Source organism: Mesoplodon bidens, assembly GCF_964165515.1.
Source record: "Mesoplodon bidens genome assembly, chromosome: 9".
Lineage (NCBI taxonomy): Eukaryota > Metazoa > Chordata > Mammalia > Artiodactyla > Ziphiidae > Mesoplodon > Mesoplodon bidens.
In genome coordinates, this window is record NC_138166.1 from 8,825,236 (window position 1) to 8,851,117 (window position 25,882).

The window sequence follows — 25,882 nt, forward strand, 5'->3', positions numbered from 1 at the left end:
AAGGTGTCAGGAAGATAGAAGGACCTTTTGACAAAGTGGTAAGAGGGCCAGACCTTCTAATTGTTTTTTAATCTTTCAAAACTTGTTTCTTCATCAATAATGTGAGCAAAATAATACTTGCCCTGCCAAACACAGAGTGTTTTGTGAGGATACTATGAGATGATACATATAAACATGCTTTGAATACTATAATGTCATACAGGTGGAAGGTAGTACTTTTATTGGTCATTACTGATATGTGGACAGACTTGATACATGTCATTAGACTTTTAAAAGTATCAATAAATTTTTAATATCTTACGTTAACCTTAATATACATAATTTTCTCCATTTTAAAACTCAGATGATCCAAAAAGTAATTTTTTGTCAATTTTCTTTTGTTTATTTGAAACTAGAAAAACAATGATTTTGCCACATATGCAATTATTGTTCAGTTGCCAATTCCACTAACTAGGTTTGTGTCAGAAAAGGAAAAATTACCATAGAAACAAAATTGTCTATTAGGGTTTTCTGTTTAATCTAAAAATATTTGGCATGGGTACAACAAATTTAAGTGCATTCTCAACTTGCTTAAACCAATGCCTTTTTCAAAGTTATTCCCATGGGTTTTCATTAAAAAGACCGTTTGAAGATCAGTTTGAATAATTATGACCAAATGAAACACAAAGCCAAGGATAGAACTAGTATGCAGTGGGAACTTGGTGAACCTAAAACTTGCACCTATTGTGAGCCTTCATAAGGAGGAAGAATAAGGAGGGAGGAAGGACTGGGACAGAAAGGAGGAAAGGATAACTTAAGAAAAACACTGAATTTCTAACAAGGCTTGCAAAGCACCCTATGACTTGGGCCCCTGAGGACTTGAGCTCAGTTCATTAGGACTTTAGCCCATTCCTCTACCACTATTACTCCCAGTAATTCTGGTTATTGCACTTGGCCAAGGGCTTCAATTTTTTACGGCATTCAGTTTCAGCCCTTGCATTTTATTGGACGTCATTGTTTGCAGTGTGTCTTTGCTAAAGAACTTAGGGAATAATTTGTAGGAGGAGGAACTGGCACAGAGAGGGAGAGATAGCAGGAAAGGAGAAAATAAATCTTTTCTCATTTTTAAATTGCCCACAAAATAATAAAAGGTAAACAGACCTTACGGAGTCATTTAGTACAATCCTTCTTCATCTTAAAGTGGAAGAAACAGGTGTAGGTGACACAGATAAACCAATGGCCGAGCCAGGAAAATAACCAATTTCATAACCAATTCCATACTCTTCCCATGGCACTATGTCTCTCTCCCTCTCCCCCACCCTCTCTCTCCCCACCCCATCTTATTTTAGTCCTAAAACCTAAAACCGAGGATCATTTGTAGTCAAAGAGAACAATGCTGCTGTCAACACAAATCGTGATCGCTCAGATTTTTCTTGGTAAGTTAGAGTCTATGCTATAAAATAAAAATATAATAATTTAAATTGCAACTTGGCAGCCTGTGCAGCGTGTTCACATCCATTATCTCATTTGATCCCTACAAAAACCCTTTGAGGCAAGACAAGGAAGGTACTATTGACCCCATTTTAAGAGCGAGCGGTTAAAACCCAGAGACGTTCAATGACTGACGTAAGATCATTTAGAGTCAGGAAGGAGACAGAACTCTAACGCTATTCCTACATTTGATATCAAAGAGGGAGTTTCCTCAGAAAACACTAACTGGTCTTGATCCTCTTGCCTAGGGATTCTCTATCCCAGGGTACCCCGCACTAGTTTAATGAAGTTTGGAACTAACCACTCACTGAGGGTACTCCTATTTTGCATCTAGTTCTCACCTTTAAAAGCGCAATTTCCTACCACTTCCCTCGGTCCTGATCCTTATTTAGGCTCCTATTTTTCTCTGTCAGTTTTGGCTTCCTCGTCTCGCTCCAAAGCTCCACCCTCTCCAAAGAAGTAGCGTCCTCGGTATCCAAGGAAACCACACAGCCTTGCCCATCTTTCGCCTTCCACGCTTTCCATTGGCCAGTTGGATTCTGGTGTGTTTTTTTTCCCCCCCCTGTCCCTCCAATGGATAATTGGCTAGAGGGAAGGAGCGCTTGCCTTCCGAGTCCCGTGTAACCCCTGCTCTTACTAGCCTTAACAACCTTGCGCATTGCCTCTTGGGAAATGTAGTTTCTAAGCCGCCAGAGCCCTTCGACGTCTGACTCCATTAGAACTACCTATCCCACCGGCCTTTGCGAAAGGGGCGGGAGTAGGCGAGGAGTCAGGGTCAGGGTGGATACTTAAAGCTTTGAAATTCCAATTTGCCGCCGAGGCGTGCGTAGCTGAGGTTTAAATTGCTGAACGGAGTGAGCAGTCTTGCTGTTGCCTCAGCACACCCTCTCAAATGTCTCCCTTTTGACTTGCGCCGGCACAGAGGCCAAGTCGACTGGCCGTGGCGAGACTAGCCTGTGGCTGAGGTGATCTGAGGGAGCGTGAGAGCACGCCATGTTCGTCCCCTACTCGGGATGGGGGCTGGGCTGCCTCCGGCTATGTCTGCGCCGAGTGTGGGCCAGCGAGGTCGCGGGGCGCTGTGCGTGCGGGGCCTGTCAGGTTCGGCTGTACGGTTCAGGTGGGTCCCGGCCCGACGTCTCTCGGTCTGGTCCCGCGCGCCGGACTCTGAAGGAGTGGGCGCTTCTGGTGAGCCCTTTCGGCCGGCTGCGGATGCGGCTCCCGTGCTCCCTAGCCGTGAGGCCCCTGGACCCTCTTACCTACCCGGATGGCGACCGCGTACTGGTGGCGGTGAGCGGAGTGGAGGGTGGGGCCGTGGCCAGCCTGCAGGTGAGGTACGACGAGGCGCAGAAGGAGGTGGCCATCGTGTCCGACGTCATCGACCCCCAGGCGTCCGTGGAAGTGAACGCGCCCCTGAAGTTTGGCAAGTGAAGTTTAAACGGGCTTGGGTCCCAGGGCACATCCAGTGAATTTATAGAATTAGGCCGACGTGCGTTTTTAATTGGTCCCTTTGGATCTGACTTTCCAACCTAATTTACAATTTACGCCTTCGGAGGTTGCCTCTTTTTTTCTGCTGTGCTTTGGGTTTCTGGGCAGTAGTTAGGAATTAGGTTCTCAATTACAGCAATTTTATAAATTGAACGGAAACATGATTTGGAATAATCTAAGCCGAATAACATTTGTGGAGCCCCTTCTGTTCTCCTTTGGCACTTTGTTCCTATTTGTGTCACTGCACTTTGTCGGTAACAATGTGGTGTATTTTCCAGGGTTAAAGTATCTTGATAATCCACTCAGTGGCATGGCAGACCATCCGCGTTTCCCCTTGCTCACTGCCTGGCGTCTGTCCCCAAACAGCCTTGTCTATAGCATGTTCCATCGAACCTCGACCAGGTGTTTGGTTTCTGATAGGCACCCGGCTTCTTACTGAAAACGTCACCACTCATTTTGGCCTAAGTAAATTTTCTTTGAGTAGCAGGCCATGAAGAAAAACACATAGTAAGATTGCCTGGGAAACTTCAACTGATAATGGCTGCCAGATATATTTCCTAGGTATTTGGATTCCATGTTATTTCTCACATGGAAACGACTGTGTACGCAGCGCTTTTCTAGGAGAGTCTTCCCTGGCTCTCCGACTTCCCGGGACTGAAGGACGATACTAATGAAGATCGTAATAGCAACTAACACTTCTAAGATAATCGTTTCCAATCCTTACAGTTGCACTGTATTATAGACACTTATTGTCACCATTTAAGATGAGGGAATTGAGATACAGCAAGTTTCATATACTAAGTGTTTATTGTGGGTGAACAAGTAGAAGAAATCCGTGCCTTCATGAAATTTAATTTGTCGTGGGGTTAGATCAAGAAATATGCCTATTTTCTCTCAGATATAAAGTGGTGGAGCTGAGATTTGAACTGACTGGGGTCTGCTGAACCACTATGCCTTACTGCTTCTCAACTTTTTTTTAACTAGCCTAGGTGAATAAGAGACCCTGATCTCAAAGTGTTAACAGTCTGGGGTGGGGAGGAAGATTTGCCAATGTATTATGTAGTACAAAATCGACTGAGTATTGAAATAGAGATAAGCAAAATTTTATGGCAGCACAGATAAAAATGGAACTACCCAAACCTTATTATTTGCTGATTTCTCTTTTTAGAGCCAGAATCTCATTTCCAATTTAGTGTTAACATGTGGCTATTCCACAGGCCCCTCAAATCAACATAATTCAGTTTTACTCATACTTACTCGTGTTCCTCCAGTTCGTCTATAACTGTTTCAGTGAATGAGTGAGTGTAGCATTACTACCACTCAGTATCTAGCCTTAACTTCTCTACCCACCTACTGAGGCTAGAGTATATTTAGAATTTGTTTTCTTCTCCCCATGCCTATCATTACTGCTTGAGATCAAACCTTAATTTGTAACACTACTTAACTGGCTGAAAGTTTTTCAGTTGCATTTGCATCCATGTAAGTATGGGGTAAAATTGTCTTTTTATGTATTTTATATTAATCCCAACCAAAATATTGCCTTTATAGAGACTGCCATATACTCAACTGTAGAAATTGATTTTTATGTCATGACTATTGGAATTGTAGTGCTAAGACCCCAGTAGTTTGTGTTTGGGGCAGCATTAATTCTCTCATCTGGTTTAAGGGAAATCATCAATATTTATTTGAACTGGGTATTAAATATCAGTGTTTTAAAGATTTTTAATTTTTATACGGAGACACCTAAGGTTACACCTTGTATTGAATTTAAAGTTAAACTTTAAAGCTAAGTATGGCTTATTTGCCAGACTTTCTTCATATATATCACTGTTATTTATCCACAATTTTGAGGTTTTAATATTATTCAGTACTAGATTTTTCAAAGTTGTTCCCACTTTTTATTACTTCAAATACCTTGTGATATAGCTGCATGATAATATCTTCATTTTTTACATATGAAAGGTTAGAGGTAGGATTTGAAAACCAAACTCATGGTCATATATACTGATCCATGCTACTCCTGCAGTAGGCTTTTAACTTGGGGGAAGTTTGGGAACAAATCTTTAAACTTTCATGAATATAGAAGAGAATAAGCTAACTGACTTATCCAGTTCACCATAGTGACTTGTTAACTTGCTGCACTCTTACTCAAATCTGTGTTTGTGTATTTCCTCAGTGGCGAAGAGGCTTCTATGATCTTCTATAAGAACTGGAATCTTTGACCTGCTTTACTTATCTCCTATGTTACTTTCTCTCTTTAAATGATATCCGCCAACAGAAATAACTGCTTTTTAAAAACTGGTAGAAAAGGGCTTTACATTTGGTCCTGTTGCTGTGGTGGAGATCCCTTACCTTTAGAGAGAGTCTGCAGACAGCTGTGTTCTTTCCAGGATTCAGTAAACTGAGGAGCTGGATTTCTGCGGGACACTGAAATGCTTTGGAGCTCATTAACCGTAGTACTAACTTGGTTTTTCTTTTTTTCATTTCTAGATTTGAATATCAAGTCATCAGGGTCTGGCTGTGTAAAAGTCCAAAATATTGAGTGTGATAATTGCAAAATTGAAACGGAACAGGGGACCAGCATCTTACAGTCAGTTAAGGTAGAAATATTTTTCTAATTTTGTTTCAACGTTATTTTTTAAAACACCTTAAACTATGAACTGCGGTATCAAATTAAGGTTATTATTTGAGCATCATTTATTGGAAATATTGAGTATCATTTATTCATCACTCAGAAATTCCTGGCAAAAAGTTTGTCAGTTCTTTTATGAAAGTATAGAGGTTGTAGCAACTTTGAAGGTTTTTGTCATGTTCCTTTTAGATTTCATTTCAAAGTGTACAAGTGATACTAATAATACATTCTTAGTATTCTCAGATTTTACTAAGTTTAAGAAATTTTAGTTTTAACGAATGATTGTCTTCCATTTATTAAGGAGTAAGGAAAAGTCGTTAAGCATTATAAATTTGCTTAAAATATTAAATTAATCACATTTTTAATGTACCAGGTAGTTCATTACTTAAGGATTAAGTAGGTATTTGTGCTAAACAGCAAATGATTCGTCTCACTTTGTAACAACGCTTTTATATTTAATTTTCTTAAAATTAGATTGGTCTCAGCTCTAAATGATTTCAAATACATCTCTGATAAGTTCTAGCTTATTGTTACTACTGATACTACTTACACTTGCATATTCAAAACTCAATACTTTTTTTTTTTGCGGTACGCGGGCCTCTCACTGTTGTGGCCTCTCCCGTTGCGGAGCACAGGCTCCAGACACTCAGGCTCAGCGGCCGTGGCTCACGGGCCCAGCTGCTCCACGGCATGTGGGATCTTCCTGGACCAGGGCACGAACTCGTGTCCCCTGCATCGGCAGGCGGACTCTCAACCACTGCACTACCAGGGAAGCCCCAAAACTCAATACTTTTGTGAACTTTGGTGGTATGTAACTTTGTTGAAGTCAGTCATCTTTGCTTCATAATTGCAAAACATTTTCATTTTTAGATGCATAAACAGTAATTAGTATGATTAATTGGATGCATTTAAAAATTTTTACATTATTTGTTTTGTCCCAGCCACTTTTATTTGCACACCTACCTTTGGCATGTCTTCACATGTGAACCATTTCAGTAAATTTAGTTGCACAGGGACTTCCCTGGTGGTCCAGTGGTTAAGACTCCATGCTCCCAATGCAGGGGGCCTGGGTTTGATCCCTGGTCAGGGAACTAGATCCTGCATGCCGCAACTGAAAGAGCCTGCATGCCGCAATGAAGATCCCACGTGCCACAACTAAGACCCGGCGCAGCCAAAAAAATAAGAAAAATTTAGTTGCACAAATATCAAAAAAGATTAAAGAATACTATTACATATCCTTTTGGAAAAATGAGATGGTTCCAGTTCTTGTAAAAGATTGCACAATGAAGTTTTCATGTTGAATGACTATAAATGGATGAGAATACCATGGTTCCTTTTTGTCCTTATAAATATATTGGTCACTCATCAATGCCTGAATTTCAGAAATTCATCTAGAATATTGTTCTCTGGAGACTCAGAGTCTTAGATTTTCAATTTCACAGCCAAAATTAGAAGCTACTGTACTGCTGTCTGTCTCTTTGCAATCATCTTTTGATCCATCTGATAATTCTGAAAGATCTATTTTGTCAGTTTTCTTTTTTCTGCCATTATGTGCATAAAATGAAAAATGATTTCTCAACTTTGGCACTGTTGACATTTTGGGCTGGATAATTCTTTGTTGTCAGGGGCTGACCTATGCACTGTGGGATGGTTAGCAGTATTTCTGGCTTCTATCAACTAAGTGCCAAGAAACACACTCCTCACTTAGGGCAATGAAAAATATCTCCACACATTGCCAAATGTCCTCTGGGGGACAAAAATCACCTTTAGTTGAGAACCACCATTTGAAGCAAGTTCATCATTCTTCTGTTGTCTTATTCTTTTAGACATTTTCTAGCATAGTTAGGAATAATTGACAAATAATAATGAAATAACTGCTAGGATAATGAAATAGCAAAATGTTATGAGACATATGAAAAATAAGAATACTAAGATCCCATAATGTATTTGAGATTTACAAAGGAGTTCAGTGAACCATTATGGTAATTTTAAGATAGAATGAGTTTTATTCTATTTAAAAAATGAGTAAATTTTCTATTTATTCTTTGGGAGACCTCTAAGGAAGAATAAAGGTCATGAAATATCAGTCCTGCAAATAGAATAGCTCAAAAAAGAAATTCAAGAATTAGAATTGGGTCCGTTGAATCTTAATGGTAGTTAGGAGAATTAAGAGGTAAGAGAATTATTCTTGAGATCTTAGGATTTAACTGACTTAAATTCAGAATGGGAATGCTCCGTGAAATATCTGGTTTGGTTTTTTTTGTTTGTTTTTTTGTTTTGCGGTACGCGGACCTCTCACCGTTGTGGCCTCTCCTGCCGCGGAGCACAGGCTCCAGACGCGCAAGCTCAGTGGCCATGGCTCATGGGTCCAGCCGCTCCGCGGCATGCGGGAACCTCCTGGACCGGGGCACGAACCCACGTCCCCTGCATCTGCAGGCGGACTACCAACCACTGGGCCACCAGGGAAGCCCTAAGTTTTAAATATGATACAATATCATTATCTCTAATTAGTGATCACCTATTAATGTAAGTTTCTCTTCCACTCATTTTAAGGATTTGAAATATATTTGATCTATGTTATAAGATGTTTATAGCAATAATAACAGCTACTGTTTACTGAGTCCTTATTATGTACCCAGAAATGTAGCTAAGGCTTCATTTAATTCTTTTTATCAAGGAAGAAACTGTGAGCTACCAAGAGATTAAGGAACTCATTTAGGTTCCCACAGCTAATAAATTGAGCTAAGATTTGAACTTGGGTCTTTCTGCATTCCAAGCTCATGCTCTTTCCACCTTTCCTTATTGTCTAAGCAAAATGTCTGGCAGTACTAACTCACTGAATGCCACATATTTGCATTTAAAAAAAATGCAACAGTAATAGTTTATATTACACTAAATAGCTTCTGATTTATTTAAACATTTTAACTACTTTGTTTTGCATATTGAGGCAGGAGATATATGGGCCCCAGGGTAAGCAGCTGGAGTTCATTCCCTGTGGCCAGAAACTTCAAAATATCAATAGCAGGACAATGGAGAGAGGAGGCTGGGCCCTGCCCAGATAAGAGATAAAAGACCACATATTCCTAAAGTCAAGGAGACCTTCCCGACTACACATGCCCAGAAAGGCTTCTTGGAGGTCCAAAAGGGAGGGGGCACCGCCTCAGAGTAAGTGACGTCAGCTATGCATAGGCCTCTTTGCTAGAATCCATCTTGGCTGAGAGATGCGTGCACGCACATACATGGGGAGGATCCTGAGATATACCAAATACGGACTCAGAGCCAGGCAAAGCAAGATGATTGGTCAAAGGAAACCTGGAAGAAATGCCCCATAAAAGTGATTCAAACTACCACAAGGGGGCAACTCTCTCTCTGAGCCCACCCATGTGTCTATCCACAAGAACTGTACTTTTTCCTCCTAATAAACACTTTACTTGCTTCACTACTTTCTGTCTCTATGTGAAAATTCACCTCTACACAGCTGACAGTCTAGGGCCTTGTCATCGGCCACTGGTCCCCAGTGGTCTAGTGGCTAGGATTCAGAGCTCTCACTGCTGCTACCTGACTTCAGTCTCTGGCAGGGAACTGAAATCTTGCTGCAGGCCGAGGCCACCCAAGATCAATATGTTTTTAAATTTTATAATCTACTTTACATTTTTTGAAATTAGATGAGCTTTGAACTTAATGATAGCTATTAACATTTTTGTGCTTTAGACCTCTTTGAAAATATGATGATTGTTTCCTTAGAAAAAATGCACACATATGAAATTTTGCTTACTGTTTCCTAAGTTTCACAGACTCTCTAGAATGTTGTGTAAACTTGGTTAAGAACTCCTGATTTAAATAAAATAACAGTTGTTGTGGAGATACTTTTTTCTAAAGTTCGTCAGTTACTTGTCTTCTTGATAAAGACTGTATTAAATACAGTTTGACTCTGACTCATGTTTCTATGGGCATGAAGTCTACCATGCTGTAATATAGATAAACTTTTTAAGAATGATTCATTTTGCCCTTTTCACCGAATTTTTTGAACTTCATTCCTGGGCCATTTTACCCAAGGTTTTACTGTTTTTCCCCCTGAGTAAAGCAACCAGAAGGTATATGGTTGTTTTGTATTTTTTTCCCCACTTTTTAGATACATCTCTACCTTTGCTGGTTATGATATTGGTGGGTTTGCTTTTGCTATTTTTCTTCTTCTGGTATTTACCTATTCTTTTTCTCTTTATAGATGTGTTAGAACTGAAGACTTATGCAAATATTAAGGTGAAGTCAGCTACCCTAAAAAAATAGACCAAACATCTAATGGCTCACACACAGCTCTAGTTTATTTCTCATTTGTGTCCAAGTGTGTGGGTGACTCGTTTCTATTCAGGTATTGTAGGTTCCCGTCCTCTTCTGGCTCTGCTGTCTGTTAGAGCCTTATTGTAATATACATTCACCTGGTGGGAGGGTCAGAGCACAGAGAACGCACATTAGTTCTTCTAAAAGCTCCAGCCTGGAAACTGCACATGACATTTCTGTTTATGTTCTATTGGCAAGAACTGAGCAGCACCTAAGAGATAAGGGAAGCTGGAAAACATTGTCTCTTCATGGGCCCAGCTACACTCTGTACTTTGGGAAAAAGTGGATTTTTGTGGACCTATCATAGTTTCTGCCACACTTGCCAAGTGTGAAATCAAGTGTTACATACACACACATTTTTCTTTTATCTAGCAGAGGAGGCTAACTGTAACTGTTATTTTCTTAGAGACATTTTCATTTAGTTCCAGTTTCTGGGCTGTGTTGTACTAGAAAGTTTAACAGTCAGTGGGTTGTTTTCCTAAGTGAGAATATATACTTCTTCAGGTGACTCCAGCAATAAGAGTGTAGGATTTGAAATCATACAGAGCTTGATTCTGTTAGTTTAGATTTTGTTGTTTTCTAATGTGTCACCTGATAAGGTTGTTTAACCTTTCTCATTCTTGGATTCCTTCCTCTGTAAAATGGGAAAAATATAATACTCATCTCTGAATTGTGAGAATTAAATGTTAGTTCATGTAAAGTAGTGAACGTTGTTATTTGGTACAAAGAAAATGCCAAGTAAGTAATAAATATTACTGTTATTAATGATGAATATTAATAATGATGAACAGTGATTATTGTTGTCATCCTCATCATGATTTATGTTTAGTTAGCCATTGTGATCTTTGATTCCCAACCCTTTCTTCAGTGAAGCTACCAGAACACCAAAGTATCTTTTTTCCTGAGTCCAAGAAGCTTTATTTAATCACTTTAACAGCAGTTGACACTCTTTTCTCACTGATGTTATTATTCCAAACAGTGCATTTCTATTCATTTCTACTTCCTCTTTTACTGCTTTATTATTATTTTAAAAGAAATGTATAAAATGTTGGAACATTTTTTATTAGTATAAGTCAAATTTATTGTCTCTTTTTCTATGTGTGAATTTTTGTATTTGTCTTTCAGAGTCAAAAATTACATATTCAAACAAAAGGAGGTAAAGTGATCTGCCTGGGAACAGTTTATGGAAATATAGATATTCATGCATCAGATAAAAGTGTAAGATTGTAATTTTCTTTTTTAGTACTTGCTATTTTGCATCTGGTTGGCTCACACAGTGGGTAGATTCTACAAAATTTGTGGCAAAACATTCCCTTTTTAATGCATTTGAGTTCATTAGTAAATTGAAATTTGAACTGAGATGATTAAATATTATACAATTTAATTTTAAATTTGTGATTTAATACTTTTGATAGATATTTAGTTACTTATTTGGAATCAATAACATCTTTTTTTAACTTTTATTTTTTTTTAAGTTTTTTTTTTTTTGATGTGAACCATTTTTAAAGTCTATTGAATTTGTTACAATATTGCTCCTGTTTTATGATTTGTTTTTTTGGCTGTGAGGCATGTGGGATCTTAGCTTCCTGACCAGGGATTGAACCCACACCCCCTGCATTGGAAGGTGAAGTCTTAACCACTGGACCACCAGGGAACTCCCTCAATAACATCTTTAAATTCTTAATATTTCTTTAGAATTTTTTTTGTATTGAAGTATAGTTGATTTACAGTGTTGTGTTAATTTCTGCTGTACAGCAAAGTGACTCAGTTATACACACATATACATTCTTTTTTATACTCTTTTCCATTATGGTTTATCCCAGGATATTGAATATAGTTACCTGTGCTATACAGTAGGACCTTGTTGTTTATCCATTCTATATGTAATAGTTTGTGTACTAACCCCAAACTCCCAGTTCATCCCTTGCAAATACTTAATATTGAATTCTAATTCTGAAGAGATTTTAATCTTAATGATCATGGGTTAAAATCAGTCATTACATAATACCAAAATAACTGGGATTAAATTTTTCTTATTGTTAGGTTTATTTGAGTATTTTTTCTGAGACCTGTTTATTTTGCCTTTAGGCAATTTTAGGAGTTTCAAAACTCAACTTTCTTCAGTGTTTTCCACAAGATGGCACCATTAGACAGCATTACTGTTCTCCAAAAGCTTTTATTAGCCATAGGAACTTTGATTGTTATAAGACAGTTTGCATTTTTTCAGTCAACTTTTGTTGCTTTCTGTGGTTTAGCATAGTATTAAGAATAAAGGTATAATTTTGTAGTATAAATTGTCACAATTTTTTAGCATGATCAGTAATGTTTTAAATCTTTTAGAAAGGTCTAAGCCACCTTTTATTTTACAGTTAGACAATTTGCAAGGATTCTTTGGTCATAAATTTGTTCAATTCCATACTCGGCTGTATTCTCAGATAATTGGTGGGGAGGAATTGTATCTTATATATAGATTATTGTTGGCATAATTAAACAAGGTAGGTTATAACAGTAATTGTTCTACTATTGTCACTTTTATTTTCCATCACCTTTCTCTTAAAACCTGTGAGAGACTGTTTAAACCTAAATATTCAAATTTATCTTTTTAAAAAGTGTTGAAAGACACTGCCTGGCTTTATGTGGCAGCCGTTTTGAGACAGCATTTAGTTTCACCTCTCTGATTGTTGTGGTCTTGGAGGTGCAAAAGGGAAATTGGACAACTGCAGTTGCAGAATATTGCATATTGATGTTCACATGTAACTATCAAAGAAGAATTTAAATCATCTTAATTATTTTCTATTTTTAATATTTTGACCACTATTTCCACTCGTTATTTATCCTCTCAACTTTCATGGTTTATTGAATATTCATTTATTCCTACTTTCTGTTATACTCTTTTGTTTCCTGCCTGATGGAGTTTTGTGTTATACTAAAGAATCAGTTTTTTTTTTTTTTTTTTTTTTTTGCGGTACGCGGGCCTCCCACTGCCGTGGCCTCTCCCGTTGCGGAGCACAGGCTCCGGACACACAGGCTCCGCGGCCATGGCCCGCGGGCCCAGCCGCTCCGCGGCATGTGGGATCCTCCGGGATCGGGGCACGAACCCGTGTCCCCTGCATCGGCAGGCGGACTCTCAACCACTGCGCCACCAGGGAAGCCCTAAAGAATCAGTTTTGATATTTCTTTCTATTTACATTATGCATAGTGTTAATTTTTAAGGCGTATTTCTAAGTTTGTGGGGTTTTATATAAAATAAATTCTTATGAAATATGTTAACTTTTAATATACAACTTCCATAGAAATGTGTTTTGGATATTTGAGAGGCAGCATAGTGAATTCGTTTAGAGCACATAATTGAGAACCAGAGTACCTGGGTTTGAATCCTGGCTCAGCCACTTACTAAGCTCTTTAATTTCAGATGAGTTATTTAACCTCTATGTGTCTTGGTTTTCTGGAAAATAGAATACTGGTAATGACATTAACTCACACTGGTTGTTATGAGGATTAAATGAGTTAATGCATAATACAGATAAGGTACTTAAGATAATGTCTTGCATAGCTAACTCCATTATAGTGACTATAATGATGATGATAAAGGTAAATAAAACACAGGAAAGGTAATTTGGCCAGTCCTAGACCTACCAGTTAACTTTACTGAGACTCTGTTTCATTATTCATAAAATAGGGATGGTATTGTGTGTTTTTTCTGCTCAACAAGATTGTGAGAATCAAGTGAGCATTATAAACACTTAATAGTATATTCTTTATGTATCATTTTATATGGAATGGCTGTTTTTAAATTGTATCCTTAATTTCAGTATCCTAAGTTTGATACAGACAAGGTAGAAATCCATTGTGTGAATGGATTGTTGAATGAATGATTGTAGAATGAATTGATAATATAGTTATCAGTTGACCTTTCTTTCTTAGTTTGGGCTACAAGGCCACAGTTTTTCCTTAAAACTTCATTTTCATTTTATGATGTTGCTTTATAATAACTAAACTTTATGAAAAAAATTTCCTCTTGTGTAGAAAAGCAAATTAATTTATAGCAGTATCTCCCTAAGAAAGGTATTTTTGGATCTACTTTTTGTTCTTTCTTTAAATATCTACTTCACTTAATAAGCAAGTACAGTTTAATCTATTTTTTTGAGTGTTTGTTCCATTAGCATTAGTAACTATAAATAAGATCCTCAATATTTTGCTGTAAACTATGGTGTCCTAAGTTTAATTGTTCTAGTTAGTATCTGATATAGTACATTATATATGGCCCTTAGTGAATTTTCTATTTCTTTGAAATTAATTTTACGGATTGATTGGTTAAAATAGCTATATTATTGTGATGCGGAGTGTTGTACTTTTGCTTGCTTTCATTTAGTTTGGTGGGGCAGGGGAGGATACTTTTTAGCTTCCTACAGGGTAAGATATTTAGTGTTTAATGAACAAAGTAAATCCTTGGCATTTTCCTGATACTCATAAGGAGTGTCTTAAAAGCTTTATTTGGTTGTGAGGAGAGTCTAATCAAAAATTCCCCCTTGCCAATTCAATTAAGTTTCAAATATTCTTTCAACATTTATCTTTTGATATTCCCTAAAACAGCCTCACTATTTATAAAAAGCTAGAGTATTCAAACTTGTTGTCTGCTTTATGGAAATACTTGGAGAATTTTAAGCTATGCATAAAGCAACTTTTCATGAAGAAATTTTGTAGGTAAAGGATACATTTTTTCAGAAATTTTAAACCTTACTGTTTACACTGAGGAATGCAAAATGTGTATTCTCACAAATCTGAATGTATATCAAATATCTATCTTTCTTTGACGGATTTATTGAAACTAGATTTTTAAAAAAATCCTATGAATCCACAATTAGCTATAGCAGATAAGAAGCAATTGGGTGTATTTTATATACCTAATAAAAGTCCCTTAAAAAACAAAATTATATACTTGGAATCTGGACAGCAAAGTAATTTTAGTTTGCTTCCCATAACAACCTCTGGGTACTTTAATTTCTCTTTTCATACTTTATCTGTCTTCTAATATTTTAGTATTCTTGAAACTCAATTCTTATGCAATATTTTGAACTCAACAATTTTTGAAGGAAGTATAACGATTGAATATAATACTGATGCCAATGTGTTGAAAAACAATGATGTTCTTTCTTTAAATACCTCAGTGTAATGCTTGAATTTGACCCTGGGCAAAACTGTGGCAAGCCTTCCTAGTGATTCAGTTTTTATGTCAACAATTTTATATTAACGCTCACTTTATGCTTATAAAACATTTGTTTAAAATACTATAAAGATAATTCGGAATCCTTAATTAGATACCTTCATTTTACATTGGGCTCAATATTTGAGACATAAATGCATACTGAATTTTGTTAGAGAAGTTTAGGGATAAACACAAAAATCCTTCCATTTTGTTCAGTGGAAAGCTACTGACTAATTAGATGTAAAGTGGAAAAATTCTAGAGGTAATAGTGTATTCACTACATTAACAGATGAAATGAGAAAAATCATACGAGAATCCAATAAAATAAGATAAAGTATATGCTAGGATTTAAAACCAATTCATGAGTTAAACAGCAACAACAACAAAACAGATTTGAAATAGAAGGGAACTTCTTTAATCTAAAAAAAAGGGATCTAGAAGCTATCTATAGCAAACACCATACTTAATGATGCAATGTTGTAAGCTTTCCCTCTGAGAATAGGAATAAGATAAGGATGCTTACTTGTTATCTCATCACTTCTATTCACTGTTAAATTGGAGGCCTGAGCCAGATTGTAAGGCGGGAAAGAACAGGAAAAACAATATTAATATGAGGATTAGAAGGGAAGAAATGAAAGGATCACTTGTAAAGAATATAATTATACATGTAGAAAAATTGTTTTAATTCAGGTAGATTATTAGAATCAGTTAAGTGAGTTTAGTGAGGTTTTGGATTTAATTAAGGTCAAATACAAAAGCCAGTTAAGATAAAATGAAGTTTAAAAAGCTATCTTTTATAATAACATTTAGAAAACATCAAATAGGAATAAATTTAACAAAAGATGAAGAACTCTACATAGAAAATACAAAACATTATTAAGAGAAATTAAAGATCTAAATAAATGAAGGAATATAATGGGTCTATTCCACAGAGAAAACACTGTTGCTCATAATCTTGTAATTAGAACTGGGGGATTGAAGTCAATAAATTGACCGTGTACTGTACATATTAGTTGCCCACTAATTCTGGCTTTTTACCAGTCTTCATTTTATAATGAACTGATTTGAGTCTTTCTCTTACTAGACTGTGACCGTAGATAAACTGCAGGGAAGTTCTGTTAATGTATCTACTGAAGATGGTTTGCTGAAAGCCAAGTGTCTTTACACAGAATCGTCATTTCTATCTTCTGCTGCTGGGGATATTACATTAGGAAGTGTTCATGGTAAGGTGACAGAGGCCTAATACATCTTAGATATGCCACATGACATAAATTTTAAGAGATGACTGTTTCTTTGTAGGTGAAGGAGGATCTGCCGTTAGGAAGCTGCCCCTCTAAATAATTAATTTCAGACTAACCATCTTTTAAAAAACCCACAAAATAAAGTGACTCATGTGGTACTGAATTTTATTTTGGCAAGAAATTGAATATTATGCTGTTATACATGAAGCTAATAATAATTCTGATTTTTAATGCATTTCTTTATAGAAGGCAACAAACAACAAGGAAATATGTGCAGGGATATTCAGAGGAAAGCACAATGAAATAAAAGCAGTGTTAAAAAATAAAGATGGGTTCTGGGTGATTGCTTTTATGTTATGATGGGAAAGCTAAGGATCAAATAAATTAATGAAACATTTGTGTGGGATCTGATTATAGCAATTCAGTGATACTAATTTTGGCTGAAATGCTTTATGTGTATTAGTAGTAGCACCAGCTCCTCCCAGTGCCCTGCCATTTTCAGTTTTCTTTAATTAAAAATCATCTTGTGACTTTTAAAACATGTCTCTGCAGATATGTAATATTACTTAGTTAACTTTTGTGTTATTGAAAGAAAAGAGAATGTAATGGTGAAGTAATATGGCAAAGGGCATGCTGGTATTCAGTGTCACTCAGCATGCTTCTTAAATTCCCACATAGCAGATGATTTAAGTCCAGATGTTTTCTGAAATATGTACACATAGAATTAAGAATCTCTTATCCTGGCAAGTAGTATATACACATCTGCTAAGTGCCTTTTGGACCATTTTCCAGGAGTTATAGACAAACTTTTGCTGTACGTAGTCCACTCATTTAACTTCTATAGGAAAGCTGAATATATTTATCTACACACTTTGGTAAAACCTCCAGATTTTAGTAGTCAGCATGAATTATTAGGTGGTATTAGAAAACCTGGCTAGTGCTAACCATGCTATTTAGCAAATTGGCAGGTAGTCTTACAGTTAAAAAAAAAAATCTGAAAAAATGAGTACTTATGTGCTTGAAATAATTCTTGAACTTCAGTTTCATAGTTAAACCTCATCAACCATTCTTGTAGGGTTAAGGTATTATTTGAGTCCAAAATAAAGCAAATAGTTTTGTTAGTTATTCATCAGTTTTGTTGTTTTTTGTTTTGTTTTGTTTTGTTTACTCAGGTGTGCCTTGAATAGTTCTGGTAATTTGTAACTCCATATTTCAACAATGACTTCTATGTAAGCATTGTATTTTTTTTTTTTTTTTTGCTGTACGCGGGCCTCTCACTGTTGTGGTCTCTCCCATTGCGGAGCACAGGCTCCGGACGCGCAGGCTCAGTGGCCATGGCTCACGGGCCCAGCCGCTCCACGGCATGTGGGATCTTCCCGGACCGGGGCACGAACCCGTGTCCCCTGCATCAGCAGGCGGACTCTCAATCATTGCGCCACCAGGGAAGCCCCTAAGCATTGTATTTTTAACTGTTAATTGTAACTAAAAGTACTGTACTTAATATATTGAGTAATTTTTAGTGGAAAAGCAATTCCTTATCATGTCACATGTTGATTAACACCCATGATAAGAACAGCCCTGTTCTCTGCAGTGCTTTACACCATGTTTACATGGAATTCATTAATGTTTAAATTTTTTTGCTTTCTTTTAAGTAAGTTGAGAATTGAACTTGGTACATTAGTAGCTTACATGATAGTAAAACGGATGTACTTTTTTGAAGCAGTCCTCAAAATACTCTAGGTCTCTTTTTTTTTTTAAACATCTTTATTGGAGTATAATTGCTTTACAATGGTGTGTTAGTTTCTGCTTTATAACAAAGTGAATCAGCTGTACATATACATATATCCCCATATCCCCTCCCTCTTGCGTCACCCTCCCACCCTCCCTATCCCACCCCTCTAGGTGGTCACAAAGCACCTAGCTGATCTCCCTGTGCTATGCGGCTGCTTCCCACTAGCTATCTATTTGACATTTGGTAGTATATATAAGTCCATGCCACTCTCTGACTTCGTCCCAGCTTACCCTTTCCCTCCCCATGTCCTCAAGTCCATTCTCTACGTCTGCATCTTTATTCCTATCCTGCCCCTAGGTTCTTCAGAACAAATTTTTTTTTTTTTAGATTCCATATATATGTGTTAGCATATGGCATTTGTTTTTCTCTTTCTGACTTATTTCACTCCGTAAAATACTGTAGGTCTCTTGATTACTTACAGTGGCTGAAATGGAAACAAATTGCTAGGAATACAAGAGTTCATTCTTTAGCCTTTATAAAACCTTTTATATTTACTGACCTTTAATGTGAAGTCAGATAGCTTTCCTTCGGTGGTTTCAGTCTGAGCCAGACCTAGATCCTCTTTTGAACTGTTGTCTCTGGTTGGGATTTTGAAAGAAGACTCTGAGATGGAAATTAGAGTGTAGCAAATTTACCAGGGAGGCCTCTGGGGACCAGTGCCATACAGAGGAACAAAGCCCAGTTTCCACAGGAGAGGTTAGACTTGATAAGTCTCAACAACCCCAAAGGGGTGCTCTGAAGCTGGGATGGTCCTCAGAATTGTCTCAAGTTGGGGTGAGGGGAGATGGACCTTTATATCCCCAATCCTTAGATGCAAACTGCCCCAGAAGCACAATGATCTTGGATCAAAATGGCTCTCTTCAGATAAGGCAATTCCCTAAGAGAGCAGAGAGCTGAAGACTGTCTGCCAGCAGTATTCCCAATAGATAGGAAAATAAGCCCTGCAGTTACAGAGGGGTTCTGAATGATGGCTCATAGCACCCACTACCGTTACATTTATTCATTCGTGCAGTACATTTATTGACCACCTACTGTGTGCCAGATTTTCAGGCACCAAGGGTATGAAGTTGGGCAGGAGATGATACCTATCCTTAAAGAACTCATGGTCTAGTGGAAGGATTGAGCATCATCTTTCTTGTTTGTAATACTGGTAGAGCAGAGAGAAGTAGGAGAAGGGAAAATTTGATCCAGTTGCCACTGTAGAAGAGGTTCCATGTTGTTCAGCCCTGCTTTCTCCATGTAGTCCTTGGCCCTCACTCTGCTTGGTTTTTCAGTGGTAGTAAGTATATGAAAGAGAGATTTGAGAAAACCATCGGCATTTCTTAGTCATACTCTGTGCCTGCCTACTTTTTAAATTACCCTTAAGAGAGGCCCAAGTTTCTTGCCTCCCCCTCCTATGCCATCCCTATTTCCATCCTTGTCCTGAGGGATTATATGCACATGTTCCTTGAGTTTGGAGTGTGGAGGTGGGATGGGTACGGAAGAGCAGGCAGTGTTCTAGCCCTACATCCTAATAGGTTAGAAGATTAGAGTCATGACTGGTGGAAGGAAGTCCCTATGCTGTAGCTACTGGGATTTTAGTAGGGAGAGATACCTCCCAGGGATCATCCCAAGCTGGAACTCTGAATATATATTCCACTGAAGTCTTTGTTCTAAGTGGTGATGGTCATATAACACCAATTAGATCCATATTTTGGCTGTATTTAAATAAACTAGCTTGGGAATCTTAAAAACTTATTTTTACAGGAAAATATGTTGCTACTTTTATACATCTGACTTACAGAAAACAAATTCATAGAATATACACATTCTAAGACCTGCCTGTTCAGGATTTATTTAGTTTGGCTTCTTTTTCTTTTTTTTAATGTAAATTTATTACTATTTTATTTATTTATTTATTTTTGGCTGCATTGAGTTTTCGTTGCTGCGCGTGGGCTTCTCATTGCAGTGGCTTTTCTTGTTGCAGAGCACGGGCTCTAGGCGCAAGGGCTTCAGTAGTTGTGCCTCGTGGGCTCTAGAGCACAGGCTCAGTGGTTGTGGTGCACGGGCTTAGTTGCTCTGCGGGATGTGGGATCTTTCCAGACCAGGGCTTGAACCCATGTCCCCTGCATTGGCAGGTGGATTCTTAACCACTGCACCACCAGGGAAGTCCAAGTTTGGCTTCTTTCTCTTAAGGTAGATTTTTTTAAAACCCAACATACAGATGTTGTAAAAAGCCATTTGTACCACAAATATGATGACAATAACTGTCTTTTTCATAGATTCACCGGGTATATGAGTTTGGAGCCCTTGTGTTAATAGGTTGGGGGTGGTTGTTTGAAAGCATGTTGAAAGCAAACATGTATTGAGTGCCTAAGTGAGCCAGCCCATTTTATTTAATGGATAATTGGCTGTTTACAAATGAAGAAAACAAAACTTAGAAATGTCAAATTGTTTGCTCTCAATTATAAGTTAATTAGTGGAAGAGCAAGAATTTGATCCAGGTTTCTTGACTTTTTAGGAGATGTTTTTAAACAGTGTTCAAACAAATATGTGCACATAGCCATGGTGAATTTCTTGATTGCAACCCAAATTCCATCATTGCTTTTAGGGCTACCTGGGTCACTCTAGAGATGTTTCCTCTAGACAGACAGCACTACAGCACAGATGCACTGCTTCAGCTGGGTTCTAACTTGTAAATTCCAATTTCAGGATTTTTGTGCCTTATGAAAATGTGGTGTTCCATATAGTGTTTGGGTTCAGCTTAGCTCCGTGGAGCCATTCAGGGACTCGGTTCATTCTTTAAAAGTGATGCTGCTATCTTCAGTGTGTGGCTTCTAAGTCTTCCATGAAAGGAAGACAGCATGAAATTTATTTCTTGTCTGTATATTCTTTTTGTTCATATGCCCTGATGCAAACTAATACCCAACATACTGCTGAATACTTAAGAGGTAATGAGGAAAGGGAAAATGAAAGGAGTAATATGTCTATCCTGGCTTTGCAAATTGACTCCTGTGTGTAGAGAAGGGAAAAATCTGTCTTAAATGGTTTTCAAAATGAAATCTTTAAGTAGAGCTAACAATATTTTCTTGGTAAGAAAATGAGTAATCTAATTGACTAGTAATATTTACTATTTGTAATGTTGGTTGAATCACATCTATTAAGTATGTGTGCCTTCTAATACAAAAGAAACTAGTTTATTCACTGACTCAACAAATATTCCCCAATGTTCTGGCACTGAGAACCTAGTGGGAGAATGAGTACTTGGATAGTTTGTGTTTAGATATAAAATTTTGTGACAGTTTACTACCTTGATTTCCTTCTAAATTATAAAAAATTAGATTCTGTGTAAAGTACATTTTATTATATTCTGCTATTTGAATATTTGTGATTTTAAAAGAATTCTGTACATGTATATATGAGATATACATGTATTTATATATATTCTAGTAAATATATTTTTAAAATATAGATATATAGTCTCCTGACTTAGAAAGAAAAGCTTCCTTGAAAGGCTTGCTGGGATTGATTTTATTTATGACATAATTTAAACAAATTAATTAGGGTTAATATGTAGGAGTACTCATGACAGTCATTTTAGTGTTTTATATTTAACTTATGTTATTATTTGGAATACATGATTAATGAATAAAACTGCATTTAAAATATTTAGATTCCCTATATAACTTGGGGTCTTATCTTAGCCTCTTCGGGAACATACATTAATACATAAACTGATGGCTATTAGTTCTCTCATTTTTCTTTACTTCAGACGTCCTTTGTTCCCCAAAGATGTAGCAACTTGTACACGCATAAACTCTTCCTTAAATAATTACTTTGGATTTTAGAAACTTTCACAGAAGTAAAAGTTATACAGACTATACAAATACAGTTGATCATTTTGATAGCACTCAAAATTTCTTAAAGAGATGTCTCAATTTGCTTTAAGAAGGACAGATAGGCTCTGGTGAATTTATAAATCTGCCTTGTGAATTTAGAAAGTCAGAAGTAATATAAAATTTTAAAAGAAAGGAACTTTTATTGGATTAAATGGAACTCTTCATGAAGTTCATGAAAATGCTTTGTTCTAATTCTAGTGTTTATTCTTAAGTTCATTGTGAAGTTTGTCATTTTAACACATGATAATTTATGTTAATGTTGAATCTGGACACTTAAAACTTTTTTATACGAAATACCAGAGGGGAATTACAGCTTCCTTTGTGGTGCAGACAGCATAGGTTTTTTTTCATGATTTAGACATATGATAAAATATGTTGCTATTTCATGCAGTGTTTGGACTCCGCTCAGGTCCTTAGAGGGACTGGGCTCCTTTCATAAAGGTGATGCCGCCATTTTCAGTGTGTGGCTTCCAAGCTTCCACTAAAGGAAGAGAGATCATAGAGGATCATGTGAGAAATTTGTTAGCCAGAATGTTTTCAAATGACTTTAACTGCAGAAGTCTGAGATAAAGAGTTTAGTGTGTTCTAAGGAAGGAGAAAGGCACACAAGTATTAGGGGTACTGGCAGTCTGTGTCACATCTTATATTTATAATTGCTCTTTCTCAAATGTCTATGAGTTCCTCCTCTTTTCACACCCCCTTGCTGTTCTCCAGGATTTCATCCTTGTTTCATTGTTTTTCCATTCTTTCTTTTCCTTGGGCATCTTATACACTTTTGAGTCTCAACTACCCTTGTATTCTGATAATTCAAATATGTATCTCTAGTGCTGACTTCCAGCTTATACATCCATCTCCTTAGTAGATGTAGCCATTTGGATCTTTACAGGCTTCTCAAACGACTTCACATTTCTAACTTCTTTTCTCCTACTTTCCCAGCCCTCACCTCCCCAACCTCATCCATAATATAATCCTCCTCCTTTATTTCCATTTGCAGACTCTAATATTACCATGTACCTAATTTCCCAAGCTAGAATCTAGAAGTAACCCTAAATTCCTCTCTCTATCACCTTCCACATCTATCAATCCCAAAGTATAGGTAGGTTTTATCATCTAAATATTTCTTCAATCTATCCCAGTTTTTTCTTTCAAACTTCTACAGTTCTTTTGTTTTTTTTTTAATTTTATTGATTGATTGATTATTTTTGGCTGCATTGGGTCTTCGTTGCTGTGCATGGGCTTTCTCTAGTTGCGACGAGCAGGGGCTACACTTCATTGTGGTGCATGGGCTTCTTACTGCTGTGGCTTCTCTTGTTGCAGAGTGTGGTCTCTAGGCACGTGGGCTTCAGTAGTTGCAGCACGTGGGCTCAGTAGTTGTGGCTCACGGGCTCTAGTGCACAGGCTCAGTAGTTGTGGCGCACGGGCTTAGTTGCTCCGCGGCATGTGAGATCTTCCCAGACCAGAGATCAAACCCGTGTCCCCTGCATTGGCAGGTGGATTCTTAACCACTGCACCACCAGGGAAGTCCCCAAACTTCTACTATTCTAATTCAGATTCTTGTCATCTCTTGCCTCAACTCTCACAGTAAGTTTGCTTCCAGTCTTGCGTTCTTCAAATTCATCCTCTTCACTGTAGCTATGGCTGGTTACTAGAAAGGCACATTGAACGTGGCATTCTCTTACCCAAACCCTTTTCCACTGCCACAGTGACTTAGCTAACTTACTAATTCCTTTTTCTGACCTTATGCTTTGTCTTCTAGAATTACACAGTCTCTTACTTCTTCCTGTATATATTCTTACTTGTTCTTTACTTCTGAGTTTTTGATCAGAGCCCTTGATCATACTGATCAATTATAGTCTTCCCAAAATGATTTTCCCGGCTTTCTTTATCTCATTGACTTTTAGTAATCGTTTAGTACTCAGCTAAAGCAGCCTTCCCCCATCGCTGGCCTTCCATTGACCCATAAATTCTTGCCTTATTAAAGAGCAAAGGTCGTGTTTTATTTACCTCCATGTTCTTAGCATTTAACCCTGTGGCTTGCAAATAAAAAAATCTCTCTCTTCCTGCTCCCACAGCCCTCCCCCTAAGAAAGAAGCACAAAAAGGATTTAACTTTTAAGGATATTTGCTTTCTCTGTTTGGATTATGAAAGTATATGTGCTGTTTTTACCATAATTACATTTATTTTAGTGAAGAAAAATAAACTGATGTTTATCTTTAAATCGATAGCTTATTTTTCCTCTGACCACACTAGAATGAAGAGTTGCTAGTTAAGGAGAACTATATAATTTCTCAAAAATTGGGGTTTGTGTAAAAGTTTCATAACTTGAAAGAAGAGTAAGCACACATAATTATTACAGACCATATGGCATCTGCTTTATTGGAAGGAAGGCTTTTGCAAAGATCTACTCCTCTCAAATAGTTGATTTGTTTATTTTCAGTGCTTGGAGATGAAATAGGTGAAACCAAAATATAGAAAATTGTGTTAGTAATGCCCATTTGGTTGATTTGTGTACTTTACAATATTCTACCTTATTCCACAAAGTATTGGAGATAAGAGTTCCATGTTGTATATTTTAATGACTTTGGAATACTTCTGTTTAGGGTAGAGGTTTTCTAAATATTTTGATATAAGTGGAGAATATTTTTTTTTGTTTATTGCTTAAAAATCCTTTAGCGTTGATAAAAATATTTTGTTATATTCTTTATATTTAAAATTAGTTCCATACTTTTCTTGTTCTGTTATGCTTTTACTGTACAGAACTCTAACATTCAAGAGAGAGGTAGTTTGAGACTGTACAGATTCTGCTATAATGTGAACTAGTCCTCATTTTTTAATGGATCTAAAGCTTCTATTTTATGGCTCTAAAACCGTTGTTTTCTTGATCACTTCACTTTCATTACAAGCACTAATGATTAACTTTTTGAGAAAGACCACATTTTCTATTTTCATTTAGAAAAGTAAATTTTTACTGCATTCATTGAAGACTAATATAAGGTAATAAAGCTCCAAAATTTTGTCTTTCTGAGTGGGTGACTGAACTTACTACTAGCTAAATGACTGACTGTAGAACTATGTCATAGTTCTTTACTAACAGTTAAAATCACAAATATCAGGGGTCTGCTTTACCTTATTTTTGAAGTATTCATAAGGTGAAAACAGTAAAGAGAATTCTGAGTGTCTCACCCTAGCTTAATTTTCCTAAAGATTAGGAAGGAATACAAGATGTTTTTCTTGTATTGTTGCCTATCTTGAAATTCTTCATTGACTCCTTCAGTGTAGGATAAAGTCAATAGACTAAGCACTCTATGGTTCTTCTACAGATTTATTTTTACCTATTTTTCCAAACTAATTTTGAGCATTTGTTCAAAAAATAATAGTATTTACTATGTACTGGGCAATATACTAAGGTCTCAAAATATAACCCTAAATAAGAAAGACTTAATTCCTGTCCTCATAGACTTGCCTAATTGCTCCAGCCTAACTGATGAGTGTGATTTAAATAATAGCGTGTATAGTTATGCCTTTTTACTTTTGCTTACTTCATTATTTTTTCCACAAAATCCTTTCCCTTCACCATCAAATTTTACCCACATTTCAAACTTCCACTCTGGTGATATCTCGAATATCACTATTCTCCCTGTTCATGCCAGGTCTTTTTAGTCTGTTTCCTCTGAATGGCTGTGGCAACTAATTCATACTGTTCAGTTACAACGTTCACTTATAATTATTAATAAATTCTAATTTTTAACCTCTCATATGTGCATCTCCCCAGATAGCCTGTAAGGTTTTGGATGGCCAGTCTGTTCTCTGCAACTCCTGCAAGTGATTTGGGTCCTTCCT

General features: G+C 37.0%; 1 protein-coding gene across 4 annotated transcripts in view; it reads left to right on the forward strand.

The window, feature by feature from the left end:
• The first annotated feature begins 2,279 nt into the window (after positions 1–2,279).
• FAM185A (family with sequence similarity 185 member A) overlaps positions 2,280–25,882 on the forward strand; it is a 78,543-nt gene continuing 54,940 nt past the window's right edge. For all 4 annotated transcript variants that reach the window (XM_081244108.1, XM_081244111.1, XM_081244110.1 and 1 more), the window contains exons 1-4: positions 2,280–2,890; positions 5,446–5,555; positions 11,051–11,143; positions 16,216–16,354. In XM_081244108.1, coding sequence (XP_081100234.1) covers positions 2,464–2,890; positions 5,446–5,555; positions 11,051–11,143; positions 16,216–16,354 — 769 coding nt within the window. In that variant the 5' untranslated portion in view covers positions 2,280–2,463. The remainder of the gene's footprint in view (positions 2,891–5,445; positions 5,556–11,050; positions 11,144–16,215; positions 16,355–25,882) is intronic.